The sequence below is a fragment of the Symphalangus syndactylus genome, chromosome 10 (genome assembly GCF_028878055.3).
Source record: "Symphalangus syndactylus isolate Jambi chromosome 10, NHGRI_mSymSyn1-v2.1_pri, whole genome shotgun sequence".
Lineage (NCBI taxonomy): Eukaryota > Metazoa > Chordata > Mammalia > Primates > Hylobatidae > Symphalangus > Symphalangus syndactylus.
In genome coordinates, this window is record NC_072432.2 from 7,099,332 (window position 1) to 7,112,200 (window position 12,869).

Sequence of the window (12,869 nt, forward strand, 5' to 3'; positions counted from 1 at the left end):
TCATCACCCCAAAGGTGGTCGTGGAAGCCACCTCCAAACCTGCTCCACACTGAGTGCTGCCCTGTGTAAAAGACGACAGCTCAGCCCGTCTCTCTACAGCCTCCCCCGAAAACGTTCCCCTCTCCCAGAGTGTTCCGATTATTTCTTTAAGAAATTCTTATTACAAAAACGCAATCAGTTTTCTCAGTGGGTTTTAATTGAGTACCTATTATGTTTTGATATTGTAGAAAGAATAGAAATGTTCAAACGTAAAGGGGTTTATATTTTAACGGTTTAGTTTTATAAAGAACTTTCACTTGATATAATAAAGGAAATACAATAGAAATCTATTTTTTGTAAGCCCATCTGATGATAATTTATATGTATATAGCGTTGAGATCACGGAAGGTTATTTTTGTTCCGTGTTCGGATTTCAGGTATGTGCCTCTGTATCTCCATAAGCAATAGAAGCTCAGGAGCAAGGGCCACATCCACTGCTTTTTCTCATGTCGTTGTGAAGCCTCACTCTTTGCCTGTCTCATAGTAGGCACTGGAGATAGATTTACACATGAATAAACAAATAAATAAGACTCATTCCCAATACAGTTTTTGCCTAAAGACACATATAATGTTTGAGGCAAAATTGCAAGCAGAGCAGAATTGGATAGCATGCACCATACTTTAAAATCAAGTGTTCTTTCTGTATTTGTAGTCACATAAAACAAAATGTAAGAAAGATGAACTTTAATCAGGCACAAGAAGAGACTTGGAAGTTATTCTTTCTGTCTCTCTCTCCGTTAAAATCCCTTCCTTCACACCAGTGTGGTGGTTGTTGCTCTTTTGTTTTATGATGTAAGAAGATAATTTTTTTATTAGTGGCAATGACAAAAAGATTTATTTCACTTGGTGTAAAATATGCACAAAGGGAGACTTTAAACAATGATGTTTTGCAATTTTTAAAATTAAGCAGTGTTTCTCTCCATACCCTAAAACACAGTTACAAACCCACATTCTTTTTCATCACCTCCCAAAGAATTTGTGCTCTCAGAGGTTTAGATAAGATTTCTTTCTCGACATGATTTTTGTAATGTTTATATTAGACTGCTGCTGTTCTAGAGCTGGGGAGTCTTTTAGTATTCCAACTTTCTCTATTTGAATAATGGCTTTTGTGCTTTACCTCTTGAGTCTGTCATCCCTCTACGTTGCATGCATATATAGACATCTGCACAAACACACAAGTGCACATGTTAATGGCATGCCTTCTATTCATTACCCACATACGAGAGCCCATGTCATGATTTCACTTCCCTGAAGCAACAATTTGATTAAAAACTCAGGTGATTACATAAAATTATATGAATTCTCACATTTGTTATACTCAAAAACAAAGAACCTTATCTTCCTAAATGGTTAATAAATATTTCCCTGCATGTCAGTCAGTGCTGAATATATACCCATCCTTATTTCCTGAGAGTGAAACAGTATAAGGATGTTGGAATAACTCTTTGCTACACATCAAAGCTATTATACTTCCAGAGGCAACAGCTTTTGCTCTCAGTTCAGTATCACTCAGGGCTGTCAAAGTTTCTGTATCCCTCATGCTGCTGTCTTGGAGTTTTTTCAAAAGCTACTGCTCGTCCTAGTAGTTTTCCTAGAACTCCAACAATGATGTTTATCTCAAAACTATTTCTTCTTCAGAAAAAATTAGCATAGAGTTCTTAGAATTTTCAAAATTTCTCCTTCAGCCTTATATTTTGGATTGAAAACTCTCTTCCTGTTAGAATTCTTTGAGAATCTGGATAGTCCTTTAAAAAGGTTATCTGTAGTAGTAACATTTAGAATTGAAGCACGAATAAAATATCTTTGTGTCTGTGGTTAAATTAGGCTACCTATGTTTTTCTTTACCTAAGGAATAGTAAAAGGTATTTTTTTTTAAAAAAACAAATCACTTGTAGATCCCCAAATTTATAAAAACAATGTCCTTTTTAATTGTACACATCAGATAGTGTCTGAGCTTGTATATATTTTATGTTTCTGTCCTCAGTCCTGAACACAGTCTAACACAAAGAGGGCAGGTACTTCCTTTAAGAATGCGGCTATTTTCACAGCTATGAGCCCAATGTGAGCACAGCATCTGCTCCAGACAGGGATGAGTGAACCCAGCCAGACTTGGGGTTTGGAGGAGGTCAAAATCTATTCTGCTGTTTCTGTCATGTTATTAAATTGCATTTTTTTCCCAAATGCGATTACACTTTTAGGAAATATTGCAATTATTTTAAAGAGAGGACATTTTTGTACTTCCGTTGGACTTAAACTAATAAAACCTGCTTTTTGTTTAGTCATTATTTGTGCCCTAGGTATATGCTTTGAGATCTTCTGCTATGGGTCTCAAGTCCTGCTTCTTAGCAACGGTAAGGACCCTCTACTCTTGTTTGTTTTTAGCCATAAGAAGAGATTTGACTTGGGTTAGCATTTTCAGGTAGGAGTAGGCTCCAGTTTCTGAGAACTGAGCTCCCCATTCTATTTTAATGCCACCTTTGAGAAGACGTATTTGAGAAATCATGTCAGACATTACAAAATGATGAGGCAGAGCTTCCGTCTGTCGGCAGTGGGAAACAAGAATCAAAGACTTCATCTCAAATAAATGGAGCAGCACAGATTAATTAAATCGATAAATTCTCCAAAGCACATCTTGGTTAAGGGGTTTAAAGGAATTCTTTCCATTATGTGCAAATCACCTGAAGGTGTTGAGCTATCATTTGGGTGTAAGACTCACTCCATCTATTAGAGGCCCTAGAGAAGTGGGTTTACAAATAGATTCTGAGCAATGTTCATTTTATTTATGATCCAAATGGCAAAACAACAGCCACAGAGAGAAACCTGGATCTGTTTTGCAAATGAGTGATCTGTTGTTGGCACCGTTAAAAAGACGTGCAGTGATGAACGTGGCCAGATTTGAGTTAGAGATCCCTAGGAGTGAGACGGTACTTAACACCAAATCAATAACTGCCCTCTTTCACCTTTGCATCCCCACTGCTGGGTTTCTCTTTCTGATCCGTGGGAGATTTTGCTCGTACACAATGTGGCCCTCTTTTGCATGAGGCTTCAGCTGGTATGACTATTTGCATCAGAACTGAATTAGCCGTTCAGTTACACAAACACGAGGGTCCTAGTTGCCCTCTGCCTTGGAAGCAGCTCAACGAAGCCACCCACAATTCCACAATTTTAAGTGTACACAGCTGAAAAAACTTCCAAAATTTCACCTCTTAGAGAGTTGAAATAAATTTCCTTAAAATCTAAGTCACCTGAGCATTTATATCATATTTCTCTTCGAACTTAAGCACACATGCTACTCTTCTTTGTTTATAGGAATGCATGATTTATTGGGCACTACTTCTTAAGTATAAAATCCCCTCCTTAATATAAATATGGAATTTAATGATCTATGTTTTGAGATTAAAAAACTGAACATTAACTATTGATCATTTTTGTAATTTAGAACAGATGATACTAAATTCCAATATATATGTATTTTATAATCCAAAGAGGATTTACCAGACATCTTCCTGCCAGAAACTAGATACCAACTGTATTCATTCACCATCAATAATACAATGTAATTATTTTGCTGCTCTTCCTACTCAATACCTATGACTAGAATAAAAGGTGATTAAATATCCACAGTGCATATGGGGGGCCTGGGAAATTCAGATTAACTCTTTATTTCCAAATATAGATCGTTCTTCCAAAAAGTCTGCTATCGTTGCAAGTGACCAAATTTTAGGGGCTAGAGGGAGATTGTGGATCTCTTGAAAAGCAAACATGTCAGTTTCTAAGTTGCTAATATTTGGATGTGGTTTCCAGGAAAATGGATTCACTCATAAATTTGCAGATGGAGATTCAGGGCCTACGAGCCCTGTTTGCTAGGGCGTTGCTTAAACAACGTCAGGCAAGCAATCAGATAAAATAGCCCCGTCCTCCATTCCTTTTAAATCAAATAAACGAGTAAATAAAAGCTCAACTTTAACTGCTGAACAGGGATGTCTTGATACTAAGATAGTAACATACGCAAGCAGAAGAGGAGTTCTGGCTCCGAGTTCCTAAATTTCTCCTATTCCCTTCCCTTCCTGTTTTCTACAGTCTCACCAGAGCGCGTTAGCTGTCCCTGTGAACCAAAAATTTTATAAGCATTGTTTCTTCTCTTTTTGAACGTAATGTCTCTATTTGATATTGGTACGTTCTTAATTGAGTTATAATATATCAAAACTAGGAATAAGCAATCGCCTTTGAAAAATCAAGTATTAAGCAGCATCTGTTTCTCTGAGTGGAGGAAAAACTTTTAATTGTACAGATAGAGGTTAATTTAGTTTCATTCTATTGGCAAATACTTAGCAACACGAATCAGGTTCTTGGCCACACACCAGGCAGGGTGCAGCCCCTGCTGCTTTTCTTGAGCTATCCTAACCACAGAGACGGCGTCAACACGCAGTAGTTTGAATGTTCTGTGAAGGGCAGCCAGGCTTTGCATAGTTCATTTGCCATTTATTCACCTTTATTCGTATATTCGGTTTCAAAATGGCAATAAGAGCTTTTAAAGTCTTGCTTACATTTTGGAAAATTATCCTTTTAGAAATCTTGTGAGCTAGTAATTAAGAACCGAATTTAAAACTGCAATATCTATTTTGATATAATATTTTTAAATGATGAGAAGAAGAGTATTACAATAATTTTGGTTTTAGGAGTTGTTCGAAATTGTTCAGATTGCAAAAATGCTGACATTCATTTTCCACTATTTTGGAAAAAGAAGTAGGGGGGTATAAAAATTGCTCAAATGTTTCAGCTGCTTTTACCGTGTATATACATATACATACATACATAGTAATATACATGTATATATATAATATGTATGTGTGTATATATATCATACTATATATATGCATAGTTTTAAAATTGAACATTAAATGCTTTTAGGGCATAAGTTATCTTTTCATGCCTCAAAAAAAAAAATTTTCCTTTTCTGTGTTTCCTCACGCAATGCTCTTCCAGGGTGGTTCTTCTGCAGGAACCGACTCACCCCTGTTTAGATATGGATACACGAATCCCATATTTTTATTCTACATTCAAAATCGCTCATTATATCTAATGCCCTTGAAGCAATCTCCAATTACTGTTACTACACGGGTCACTAGAAACCAGAGGCACTGATACAAAATTTTTAAAAAGAGAAAGGGGGAAAAAAAGCACCACACAATTAGATGCTGGTTAACGGTTGAATCAATTTGATTTTATCGCTAAATCTAGCCCTTCCTCTTGAGCTGTTAGTGAGCGAGATAAGCAGAGGATGTGGGGCTCCGGCCAGCGGTGCAGGGCTGTGTCCCTAGCCAGCCAGGGTGACACCGGCGGGGACGACATGGCAGGGGCTGCGGAGCCCACGGCCGCTCTGCCCTCGTCCTCAGCACAATCTTTCTATTTCATTAATTTTTCATGGATTTTCATTTCACAGCAAGCCGGCGTCTGCCATCCATCTGCTCGACTTATTTTGTTCCCTTTGCCAACTTTTTATTTACATTTCACAACATTCAGCAACCTGCCCGTTCTCCACACCTTCCCATGACTCATGGCTTTACTTTTACAGAGCTACCTCGTGCTCAAAATGCATTTTCAAGTTCCTAAAACTCTGTATAACCAACCACTCTAGAACAAAACCTAAATTTCAAGTTAACTTATTTTGCTGTCAAATGCCTCAAAGAGGTGTCCTGTGCCAAAGCTCAAACGCAACCCGACTGGCCCCGGGTGACTGCGGATCCTGCATGGCCAGCCACCCCGAAGCCCCTTCCCGTTCCATCTATGAAGATTGACACGCCGCTTCTAAAACCCCAGCCTCCAATGTACCTTGTGGAGCCAGCTGATTTTGGATTGGCTCTCAATCTATTTCCAAATATGTTTGCCTTGAAAGAGCCTTTTTCAAAGAAAAATTATGGAAACTTCAGCCATTTTACACATTGTACACAGTAATGGGTAGAAGATTAAAAATATTTCATTTGCAAAATGCCTTTCATGCCAATGCATAGCTTTAGAAAAAAAATACATTCACAAAAGAGAGAAAAAGACAAAACAGAATATACGCACTGTTTTAATAACTAAAAACATTTAAGAAATTCCTTATACATATTACCTTGAAGTTATTCCAGGGTTCAGAGAATTATTGGCATATTTTAAAGTGATTTATTTTTATATCCTATAGTGTTTTGATAAGTTCTGCCTCTTATTCTACCTGGTTGAACTGATATTAACAAAAAAAAATAAAACCTTTTTATTTTTTGGTTAAAATACATCCTTTTTTAATACTTACACATTGAGCTATTTTCTAATACAGGCAGATATTACTGTATATAACCACATAATATGGATTTGGTTGTACATAATTACCTTGTATAATTCTACCAAGAACTATAAAATAAAGTGCAATCTCCTGGTACTGTCCATGAGAAATGAACTCCAGGGGTATTTAGTGATGGCAGGTAACAGTCTCCATAAACTCCAAGTGCTATTATTTTTCGAACGGCTCTGAGTGAGGCAGGCGCGGGACACACTGACGTGTCTGGCATGTGTCATGGGATATGAACGTTGCTTTGCCATCGATGTAAAACTGAGAGAGGTTTTCCCTGTCCTTCTCACAGTTCTTTTTTTTTTTTCAGCAGCTTGTTTTTCTCTCATATGAGAGTCAAATTTTGGCATTTTTCATTTACATAAAAAATTTAAACCATTTATGAATAATTTCTAAAAGAAAGTCCCTGCTGAAAAATAAAACAGAAAATGCAAAATTGTACAACACTAGGTCCCAGTAAAATAACAGAAGTAGGATTGATGTGTGGGGAGACATATTCTGAGAATCTTCTTTAAAGTTTATCTGAGAGAGAAATACAGGTTCCTGCCAAATAATACCTGAAAGTCATATTCTGTGACAAAGGTGTTTTTTTTTTTTAAAGATACATACAGCTTCCTTTGTGGCATAGTAACTAAAATATACCTTCCACAGGAAAAAATATCATTTCCAAGACTATGGATTATACTTAATGAAAGTATTGCGTCTTGACCACACTTCAGCTGTAGCCCCGTCATGCTTTATTTCAGAGCTCACAGATCATTTTGATAAGAAGCATGTCGTGCCAAAGTCACTCTCAGAGTCACACATAGAAAAGGAGCCAGATGTCACCACACTGGGAAATTAAAGTTATCATGCGTCTTCACAAATGATTCTTGTCCCTTAGACTAGGTGGAAATACGCATCTCACAGGCAACAGGGTCAGCATGTATCTTAATTGTCTTTATTCCCCCATAAGAACAGCCCCTACTTTGTGCTTCTGTCAGTGTCTTCAGTTAGCACCCAATAGAGCCACACTAGAATTCCTTAACAGTCTCTCATACACACGTGGATTTTAAATTGTGGCAAGTATAGAGTTTTAATATCAGATAAGCTTAAAAGTTGAGGTTATTCTATTCATTTATGATTGTTAAGATTCATGAGAATTAGAACATAATTTAAACTCACCATTGTTTTTTATAAAATAAAAAAAATCAGCATCTGTAATAACTAGGTATCATAGATGAAGTAATCAATTCCCAGGAAAATGTAAATAATTATTTAATGTGCCTCTTAGCTGGCTATGTTACCTTTTAATTTGATCAGGTACATCTACATGGTTAACATTTCCCCCAAAATTGAATATTTAGCAGTTTGGTTTGACTCTTCTATCAAGCTAGCTGCCGGCAGGTGCCATGGGAAATTCTCCCGCACGCCAGAAATCTCTTCGCAATAGAAATCAGTGTACAAATCCTGAATGCCCTTTCCCGCTTCAATTTTTGGCTATGAAAATTAAGGGACTTGATATATTCAAAATAACCAAGGTATGGAAATATTTGCTATCGGAGTTTTATTTTGAATTGCTAAAGTTAAGTCTACAGCAAGTGAAGTCTTTCCCCAGATTTCCTTTCCCCCCTAAATTGAATACTTTCTAAGCTAGCACGACTGACGCTTCCTGGTAAGGCAAGTGAATTTGGAGAAAGGCAACACTTTCCTCCTGTTTATATTTCTATAAACTGCATTATTGCAAACTATTACTCCACATTCTTCAACTCTAAATATTTAAATAGACTAATCAAAAAATATTGGGAAATGTGAACACTTGAAGTGTAAAGATGATGCTTCCTTTTTCCTCTTTTAAAAGTCATATTCATTATTCAATCCCGTGACTTTCTCAATATCAATGCCACTTTGTGTTGGCATTATCTTTGGAGGACACTAACAGGTCTGTTTCAAAATGATAATTTCAAACAACAAAGTGAATCGCAAGCGCACACTTAGCAGCTGAGAGGTAAATGAGAACCACAACATCACCCCCCTTCTGAAACCAAAGGCTCCAAAACCTTTTGAGGAAGTTGTGGGGGCCAATCCCTCCCAGTGGTCCTGACGTTGGGTCATAATGAATGACTGTTTGCTATTGACATTTATGCCTGCAGACTGTCTGGATAATTTCTATTATTGGAAGAAGCAATAAAGGACCTGGTGACGGTTCGAGGGCACACAGGAAACGGTCTGGTAGAAACTTATCTTAGGCCAATGCAAAGATGAAAATTCTCCAGGAAAGATGGACAACCCCAAACACACCTAACGTTGCCTCTTGCTTTCAAACACCTGGCAAAGCTGATCAATTCTAGCTGTGTTTTTCCAACAGTTCTTTATAATTCTACCTCACTTTAAAAAGAAATCAGCACATTTCAAATCATGATTAGAACTGAACTTTCTCCTGCAGGCCCACTAGGAGCTGACGATAACACAGGTTCCTCTCTGGACGAGAAGGGTCGGCATGAGAAGAATCTTTTAATCCTTCCTGGCATGCACGCAGGCTACGACGGCACTGGGGGCATTGCTCTCATATTGGAGCGATTGCTAATTTTGCACAATCCCCAGTGTGAAAGCCCTCGCTTGCTGTAGCATTGACTAACTTCAGCGCGGCCCAGCCCCAGGAATATCAGTAACAAGGCACAGCTGAGTTTGTCAGTGGCCTCTGTCAGCCGGCGGCTGCTTTTCCTGCTTTCCTGGTTTGCGGCTTTTTTTTTCTACCACTAACAAAATATGTTGCTTCTTTCTGTTTTCCTGTATTCATTTCTGCTTATTTCTCCAAGGACGAGCCCTGTGTTCTCTTTACGTCCCAATGTTTACAAATCGACGGGCACCACATTGAGTAAAAACTGCCAGCCAATTTGGGGAGGCGATCGCAGGGCTTCGCCCATCCCTTCCTCCGGGACAGTTTGGATGGGAGTAGCTGGCGCGAGGGCTCGTTCCCCCGTTTTTGGGTAATTCCTTTGGCACCGGGAGACGAGGTGGCCTCCGGAGGGTGGAAGGCAGTGCCAGCCCGGCGGGCCACTGGGGACTGCGGGGCCCGGAGACGCGCGGGGTCCACGGGGAGCTCCTCGCCGCCCTCGCCCCACTTCGTCCCGGTCCCTCAAACATGTCGCCGCGTGGCTGCTCACTGTCCCCTCTGGGCGAGAGGAGGCCCCAGACATTTCCACGGGATCTGAACTCCCGAGCGCCCTGCACGGGGCAGCCATCCCGCCAGCGCCCCAGAGTGAATCTGCTCACAACGGACAAGCCCGGAGACCCCATGAGAGACCGGGGTGGAGAAGCCGGAGGGGTGGGGAAGGGGGACAGGGGCCGGCGCGCCCCGCGGTCCTTACCTTTCCGCTTGGACCTCCGCCTCCTCCTCCTCTTGGACTTGCATTTGAGTTGACTGCTCAGCCCTCCAGAGCCTCTGCCGCTCCCCAGGACCGACGCCATGGCCGAGACCCAGGCGCGGAGCCCAGAGCCGCCTCTCTCCTGCACCTGCACCTGCCTCCTTCCCGGCCGCCGCCGCCGCCGCTGCGAAGCTTGAGGTTGCAAACCCGGGAGCGGCTCACTTTTCAGGACTGAGCAGGAGAGCGCGCTCCGTCTGTCTCTGTCTCTCGAATTGTTCTCTATGACTCGCTCCCACTGGGCTGGGGGCCTCGGCTGGGCGCCTGGAGCGAGCTGCTCCCTGGTCAGGGAGGGCGGGGAAGGGCGCGCGGCGTCCTGAGTGCTCCGAGCTTCCCGCGGGCTCTGCCTCCTGCTCTGGGCTCCCAGCGCAGGGAGGCTACTTTTGCGCCTCTGCTAGTTGTTTGGCACCAGCCACTTTGAAGCCAATCACGCAGGGAGCTTGTCTATTTGCTGCAGCAGCGTCTAATTAGATCCAATCACAACTGCTTTCTGGCTCTGACATCAGCAGCAGCACCAGCCGCACCGCCGCCTGGCAGCTTGCAAACTCAGCTCCCGTTTGGACGGTGAAGCTCCCAGGACCGGCGGCTGGAGGGAGGCTGCTCCCGGGGAACAAGGACGCGGCGCGGGTGCGTCTGGGAGAGACCGGGGGAGCCTCCGGGAGGGACCCTGCCCGGGAGGACGAGGCCTCCTGCCGCAGCCACGCGGACAGCTCAGCTCGCCCTGCTCAGAAAGACACAGGGACGGGTTTTTCCAATCAACAGTTTTTAGCTAGTCAATTCATTATCATGCTCCTTGTGTCAAGGGGGGGAAATACCTGTTTCAGAAACGCAGAGACCGCACTTCCTCAGAAACGGACTGAGGTTTGCAATTCCCCAGGAGACAGCGTCCTGAGGGGTATTTATTCCTCAGAGCCTGCATGCTTGTCTGTTTGCTTGTCTGCCTCTTCTTTCCCCCTCTTCATATTCCTTGGCCATTTCCAATGCAAAACATAAATCTTGCATAAAGACAGAGGTTTTGGGATCTGAGTCTCATTTTTGCCATCAGGAATTTCATGTGTTGCTTTATTTGGGGAACAATGACAGAAAAGGAAGAGAAGGCTCTCATCGGAGAGTTTTGTTGTAACATTTACAAAGAGGTGGATTGCACATTGAAATAGTTTTAAGCAATTTTTTTTTTCCAGGAATGTCCTATGTTTCAAGATTATACTTATGGAACCCTAGAAGTCTGATGTAAAATACAAAGAGGAATAGAATCTGGTAATCATCATTGCATCTTGTGTTTAAATCACATAAGCTTTTAATTACAATAGTCATGTTTTTAAAAAAATCCACTCTAAAATTCATTAGCACACATTAACATGTTGATATAAAAATGGCACACAAATATTTCTGCTATTCATTGCCTCACATGCAACCTTTTCAGCTGCTTATGTGCCTAGAAATTTCCAGATAATTTTTATCATAAGAAAAAATAATCACTCTGGGGAACACTGGAAATAATTAGGATGTTCCTGTGTTATGTGCTGAGCTCATAGATCATAGCTCAGTTTTCACTGATGAGAGAGAGTAAGAGATTGGATTTCAAATCTTCACTCTACTGCTATCACCTTGGGTAGGTAAAACCGTTCCTCAGTTTCCTCATCTGTAAACTGGGGATAACAACGTCACCCACCTCATAAGTTCATTCATACTCGTTGAATCAGTATCGACCAGTATAGACAGGAACTGGAACATGTTAATTACTCTATGATTGTTTATTAAATTTTTTCCAGCAAATAATTTGGAAGGAATGAGCATATGTTACAGACAGGCCTCAGAAAGATAGGGCTTCTGTGTTTTCCTTTTAGAATGTTGAACCTTCTAGTCCAAGTCAGACTGAGGACCACTATCAAACCAATATCCCTCTTCAGTTCTGGCTTCAACAATCCTGTTCCCATGACAGCACAGCTCAGCTCTGCTGATAATTCCCAGCGAGGGTTGAGAAGGCACATAGCTCTCTCACTTCCTCTCTGCAATACCCGAGATATTTAAGTGCTTAAACTATATCGAGAAACACAGCTCTGGGACTCTGCCTGTGAAACTTCTGAGCTTCACACAATGTGCCTGCACTAATCCAGAGTTGCCCTATTTCTGTATCTTCAGAAAACCCATCAGGAGGTGAAGTCACCGAAGGAATGTGCTTCAGAAGAGCTTCACACACACACACAGCCCCCACAAGGTGGTCAGCATTTATTAGTGGCCCCAGTAGCTCCATCATCACACGGAACAACCGTGCTGTCTGGGAGACTCGTACACACGGACCCTTGTTTCACTCAAAGGGCAGGTATGGTGGCCGGAAAGTAACGTGTCTGTTATATGTTCTTCTGATGTTGGTGGAGTGGGGAAACAAAACTGAAAACTGTCTTTGAACACTTCATTTAGACCCTAATTTGAAAAGTTAGTTACGATCAAAATTTTGGCAAACCTTTTTCTTGAAGTTCCTCCAACTTGTTCATTTTTGTATAACTTATGAAAATGCTGTTTTCACAGATACTTGCTGTTTTCTGTGTTTTATTTATTTTGCATAAGACGATGCATAATAGATGATGCTAGGGTGATGGCTGGGCGAGAAAGCCTTTGTTTCTCATCATAGAGGGGCTTTAAAGAGGAAACTCGCAGCGACAAGTGCATTAACTCCAGCGTGGTTTCCAGCACGTCTCACTCCGCTGTTGCAAGCCGGGCTGCGAGTGAGCAGTGCTGGTGAGCTGCCATTCCCCGATGAGCCTCCGCACCTCCCGCCTGTTCCCCACAGTGCCTCAGCGCAGCTTGGCAGCGTGGTGGGATGAGCAGCAGTTGGAAGAGGCTTCAGGAGCAGGAGCCAATCTCGCCCGGTGCCCATCAGGAGATGTCGCTGTGGTGTCCCCAGCTACTTCATGCTCAGTTCCTGCTCTTCTCACAGAACAAAGCACTAGCAGAGAGGTTGCAAGGAGGAACCGGGCAGCTACAAAGCCAACTGCAGCCCGGCATGAACCTATCGGGGTCGGGGGGAGATGGGTGAGGCAAAGAAAGGGGCCCTTGGCTGGATGGAAGGGACAGTGCTGCCTCCGCAGTGAGTCCCC

General features: G+C 41.8%; 1 protein-coding gene across 4 annotated transcripts in view; it reads right to left on the reverse strand.

Annotated features, from left to right (window-relative positions):
• The window catches only part of ADARB2 (adenosine deaminase RNA specific B2 (inactive)), a 531,551-nt gene extending 521,066 nt beyond the window's left edge, over nt 1-10,485 (reverse strand). For 2 of the 4 annotated variants that reach the window (XM_063609981.1, XM_063609980.1), the window contains exon 1: nt 9,718-10,485. In XM_063609981.1, coding sequence (XP_063466051.1) covers nt 9,718-9,817 — 100 coding nt within the window. In that variant the 5' untranslated portion in view covers nt 9,818-10,485. The remainder of the gene's footprint in view (nt 1-9,717) is intronic. The other 2 variants (XM_055296338.2, XM_055296339.2) reach the window with 2 other exon arrangements.
• Nucleotides 10,486-12,869: the final 2,384 nt, after the last annotated feature.